The 5,708-nt window shown below is 38.8% G+C and overlaps 1 protein-coding gene across 1 annotated transcript; it reads left to right on the top strand.

Moving 5' to 3' along the window:
- The first annotated feature begins 899 nt into the window (after positions 1-899).
- LOC116210490 (cancer-related nucleoside-triphosphatase homolog) lies at positions 900-4,138 on the top strand. Its single transcript, XM_031544371.1, is given in 7 exon segments — positions 900-1,099; positions 1,217-1,233; positions 1,235-1,302; positions 1,420-1,510; positions 2,036-2,120; positions 2,730-2,886; positions 3,616-4,138. Coding segments are annotated over 7 exon segments (576 nt in total). The 5' UTR covers positions 900-1,057; the 3' UTR covers positions 3,732-4,138.
- The last annotated feature ends 1,570 nt before the right edge of the window (positions 4,139-5,708 follow it).

The following is a 5,708-nucleotide window of genomic DNA, read 5'->3' as shown; positions in this document are numbered from 1 at the left end:
ATGATGATGTTTGTTTTTTATTTTTATTTAAAATTTTTTAAATTGAGTTTTTATTATAAAAATGCTAATTGACACGTGGACAAATGCAAGAGCCGCCGACGTCGTCGAGATTAGCCGGTCGACTTCTACGTACGATTCACGTCATCAAAAGTTAACGCCATCCAATCTAAATTGACGGAATGCGTAATATTATTACATTTTTCAATAATTTTATACTTAATTGTTACATTTTAAAGTTTGTATCGAAATGTTATACTTGTAATAAAGATTATATCAATAGTGTAATTTACCGTAAATTTATCATTATTTTATACTAATTTGTCTTATTTTTAATTTACCTCTTTTTTTTAATCCAAACAAATGGTAAAATCATGGTTATTACTGGAGAATGGACGGATAAGGTTTTTTTTCTGTTCTTTCATGTCGTCATCACCTTAATTAATCCAAGGAATTGGGGCTTACTTCCGGCATGGACCCTGGCTGCACTTGCAATGTTTATGTTTGCTCAAAAGTCATATGGAATATGGGCGGTAACTAAGAATAAGAAAACCTTTTATCATAATGCATTTCTTTTTTTACGAATTTTCATTTTTCTCACGTTAATTGAGTACTCATTTAGTCGTCATGATTGACATATTGTGTGTTGAAATTAAAATTTGTGTTAAATTTCATATTGAGAATGTTTATCGATTACCTGTTAAGACATGCGTCCATACAATGTCATGACATGACTTAGGCCTACCTCGGCAGTTATGGGTGGCTCGCTCTATGTCAAATGTGAGTGGTATCTCTCAACAAATCAATCTCATGTTAATTTTTCTTGTAATTTTTCGCTGGTGGGTGAGGGAAAAAAAAAAAGTAATATCGCATGCTGTTTTTCTTTTTGGAATTTCTGGGCTCAGGTTGGGGAAAAGAATTGGACCGGGCTTCTATTAATAACCGAATACCGGTTTAACCCGAGTCATTCCCGACCCGAGTCGAGTTCACACTCGGACTGTCGGCCGAACCTCCCCTGTGGCGATTGAAGGAGCTCGGTGGAGCTCGAGCCAAGAGAGTAATGGCGGCTCCGGGCAAATGCCTTCTCATCACAGGTCCTCCGGTGAGTTTCTTCTTCTCCGACCACCTCTCCTGCATCACCCGCACTCGTCAGTCCTGATGAGTGGACGATCTCTGCCCCCTTACGCGCACTGATGATGCGGTCTTACCTTGTGAGCAGGGAGTCGGGAAGACGACTCGTCATGAGAGTGTTCGAGAGCCTCAAAGCCTCAAAGCCTAACCTGAAGGTCCAGGGGTTTTACACCCGTACGGTTGCCCAAGATCCCTTTCTTCTCTTCTTCCGTCTCCCTCTTCCGTTCGATGCCGTTCTCGCGGGAAATTGATGTTCTGTTTTTGTGGCGGTGCGTGTTTGGACATGTGCAGGTGAGGTCAGGGAAGGAAGCGAGAGGGTTGGCTTCGAGGTCGTGACGCTGGATGGTCGCCGAGGTCCCCTAGCTTCCTCAACCATCTCCACGTGCGTTTCAATCTCTCGCTCCCCTTCCCAATTCTGACGGCAGTCTTCGTCATTGCATATATTCTGTCATTGCGCAATGGAGATGCTTAGATTCTTGAGGTGTTACTGCCGGTGCTTGTTAATTGAGTTGGTTGCTCGGTTATATGTGAGGGCTTCCGATGATTGACGCTGATCGTGATACTTTCATAACTGAAATTCAAGTTGATGTATCGACAGACATCGATCATCTGTTTCTAGTATTGCCATTGATGTTCGGGTTTAACATCAATTCTTGGCAGTTCATCCATCCCAGACCAAGATCTCCAGACGAGATCACTTTGCAGCTTGATTTTGTCCCATGTTTTTGTCCAAAAGATATCTTTGTCTCTTTGATGCCATGGGCGGAATTTACTAAAGTTCTATTGTCTCATAATGTTACTTTGTCAGCTGCAGGGCTGTGTAATTTTTGAGATTTTCTTCGCCGTCTGTTCTGATTAAACTTAGCTGATGGAAGTTCTGAACTTGAGTAATTTTGTACTGTGGCAGCTCGGACTCTATCAGGTGGCCAACTGTTGGAAAGTACAGAGTTGATATAGCATCATTTGAATCAGTAGCATTGCCAGCATTGCAGGTGGGCCTCTTACTGCTGCATACTTGAATTTGTTCATCGAACCAGAACCCATTTAACTTCTTTTAATAGTAATGACTAACTTAAAATGTTTGTTGAAAAATCACCCTGCTCACATAATAATCCTTGAGTTTTAATGGAAACCTTCAATATTGCGAAATCACTCAAGTCACATGCTCGCCAATAGGTTCCTTAAAAGCCCCACCTAGCGAATATCCTCCCAGAGTCAATTTCACTGTCAAGACAAGGTAGAGACGACAACCTAGATTCAATGCTTTCCAGCTGAGTATCAGCGGTAGAGCTATTTTGCTCATCACATAGAAGGTGTAAACAGACCAACCAAGCTTTATACTAGTGCCAGTGCCAGCATTCTAACTTTATGGTTAGCTTTTGTGTCCTTTCTGCTCAGCTAGTCCTATAGTGTCATAGTAAGGTTGCGAATACGCAGTGTGATCGATTGTCAATTTTGAAGTACACCTCTCCGCAAGGATGTGGAGTGACGCTCTTTTGTTCACATTATTGCTTTATCTTTATATGCGTGTTGTTCTTCAGATTGTAGTTTCACAATCATAGAAGTCGTTCTTTGGGCTGAAGATGCACATTCTGTTGTAGGTTAAGGAAGATGTTGATCTCTTCATCATTGATGAAGTTGGTAAGATGGAGCTATACGGTTCAGCTTTCTTCCCTGCTGTCCTGAGAATACTCGAGTCAAATATCCCACTGCTGGCAACAATTCCCATCCCAAAATCTGGGCGTGACATACCTGGAGGTAATATTTCTTGTATTTGGTCTTGTAAGGTTGCGGACATCTTTAAATCTGCCTCTGCATTGCTGACTGGAAAATCATATCAAGTATTGACAGGCCTCTTTTTTAATTTATATATGTATAAATAAAATATTTATATCATATAATATAAAAATAACAAATGAGCTTGAGAATGTTCGCAATCTGCATTTACCATCAATTGTTTATTTTGAAGTGTATTAGCAAAATCTATCATTAAAACTTAAAGTTGTGAAAATTTCATGATTTATTTTCTTTACAATCTTTTTGGTTTTTGTTATGTCGGGTAGGACTTTCTCTTTTCATTTTAATTTTTCATCTTTTACTATTAATTCGCACTGCGGAATGAAGAAATGATGAATACATTCTAAACCTGGGATATTCTTTAACACCAGAAATGCTTGAGAAGTTTTTTGTGGTGCGTTGATTCTTTTTTAAGATACGCACTGATTTACGGAATTTGATCTGCATATAAGGGAATTTCCTCTCAATTGCTATTCAAGATTAAATGAATTTCAGTAGAAAAAAGAAAATCACAAAATTCAAGGAGCAAATTTCGAAATCAGAAAAGCAGGAAGTCCATTTTCCCTGAAAATTATTTTCATTCTCTCAGGTTCTTGAGGAGAAAAAGCAGAGAAGCTTTCCTGGAAATTTTTTGTCGATAAACTGGCCCTTAGCAAATTCTTATCAATTTCTCCCAAATCTGCAATGCAGTGGCAAGGATGAGGAATCATCCTGGAGCAAAAATCTTCACCTTGAGTGCTAGCAACAGAGATACAATGAGAGAGCAGATCTATTCCCAACTGTTGGATTTGCTGCCAAGGCATTAGAGAAAGCAGATCGGTCATCGGGTTTATTTAATCTCGTCTTCTCAAATGTATAGCTCGTCCTGCATATCGCTAAAGCTGTTGCTTCCCTGCTTGGTGGTAATTGACTCAAATGGAAAATTCTGCTATATGCCAGCTCAGGCTCTTGACATGCAGCTTCCAACTCAGGCATGTGTATTTTGCTTTACACTTCGATCTTTTGCCTTTTTCCGGACCTTTTAGATGAACGAATTAGTGTTTGAGCATATGATCTTTCTCCAGATTTGGATTCTTTATTGTTCTCAATGAAGCTGAGTTTAGGTTTCCGGCTTTTTTTCAGATTAAGAGGTTGAAGCTCTTTATAATTCAGTGTAATTGTACTGACGTTGCTTTCTCGAGTAAAATAATTACGAACTGTCAGGTCGGATCCACATTCAGTCTCGTCCTTGATATCGGACTCATAGGAGGATCTAAATCTCGTTCTTCTACCTTCACCGTTCCTTGATCTCCCTTTTGTTGTAGGGAATTTTGTTGGTTCTTTCTCAACACGTCATTTCGAATAACAATCATTTACAGTTTCCTTCTAGTGTAAACTATAAAACAGCGCAGCAGTCCCTGGAATTTCCGATACATCTGATTACCAAGTCAAACATCGTTTGAAGGGAGAAGACTTTAATTGGTCCAACAACCCATATCTAGAATGCAATATTGTCCTCAAAATCAATACTTGAACCAAGTCTTGGTACTTAGGTCCATCAATTAGCATTGAATGTGGTCCTTTGTAGGAGTATGGCGTCTAGCCCAGGACTCTTTGTTAAAATGTTTTGTCTAATTTTGAATATGATTGCTAGGGTGCAAAGCATCCAAAATACTTAAGAATGCAGATTTAAGGACATTCCAAAAATAATAAGATTGCTATTTTCCAAAATAACTTGTTATTTGATAAGAGTACGTGGCTACTTGGGTTGCGCCGACGATGTCAATGGACCCCACAGTCAGGTAGGCAGGCAGCCGCCTCCATCCTAACTGTTTTTTCAGTAAAATCATTACTCTTATCAGGAAAAAAAAAAGTAAAATCATTATGAGAGAAGCGTACCAGTTGTCGGTTTGTGTAGCGGACGGACATTCTGTCAATTTGCACGGCCCCAAGGCAAAGGACAGAAAGACCAAACCATCCTTCCGCATTTCCGTTACGAGTTGTCAGTCGTTTTTTTCCCCTTCTTTTTTTTCTTAGAATAATAAAGATTATTTTACTCAAGCATGCGTTTCGTAGGGACCAAGTGATTACTGAGATTAATCTGAAACTTAAGTCCCGGCATGAAATCACTGGCAATGCCTCCTTGAGGTCACTTGCAAGCCGCACTTTGACTGCTCTTGGTGGAAAGTCTCTCGATACATGCACATGATGCTAATTGATCTTGTTAAAAAAGTCAACACATATCAAATTAAATCCCTAAAATAATATGATTTCTGAGTCATTTTGGATGAGTATCAAGATTACCAATACTACGCTCTTGGGAGTAATCTTGGGACTGCATTTTGGAAATCCCAAAGTCGAATAGCTCGGCTAGGAATTGACATTACATAAGACTTACATAAGACTTCTTGTGATGGGCCGTGGGAACCATCCGAAATCCTTGCAGATTAGCCCCTACCAAGCACCTTTGATGCTTAGATTAGGAGTGTTATAGCTAATTGGGGGAAAAAATCGAAATAATATTTTTTGAAAAATATGTATTAATTTGATAATATTTGAGGGTAAGTTTCAATTTTTGTGACATAAAAATCTAAAAATGTTGAAATGAAAATAGATCGGTTGATGATCAAAATTTTTTAAAAAAGGAGCAATTTTAGTAATTACGTACTAATTTACTGGAGAAAATAGTATTTGCAATTACAGATTTAACCCAAATTATAATTTTATAATCTCTCATCATGACTACTTTTGCAGCTCGAATAAGAGTAAAAACTAAAAGTCAAAGAGGCACTCATAAACGGAGA

The sequence above is a fragment of the Punica granatum genome, chromosome 6 (assembly GCF_007655135.1).
Source record: "Punica granatum isolate Tunisia-2019 chromosome 6, ASM765513v2, whole genome shotgun sequence".
NCBI classification, from domain to species: domain Eukaryota; kingdom Viridiplantae; phylum Streptophyta; class Magnoliopsida; order Myrtales; family Lythraceae; genus Punica; species Punica granatum.
This window is presented reverse-complemented; position numbering and strand designations above follow the sequence as displayed.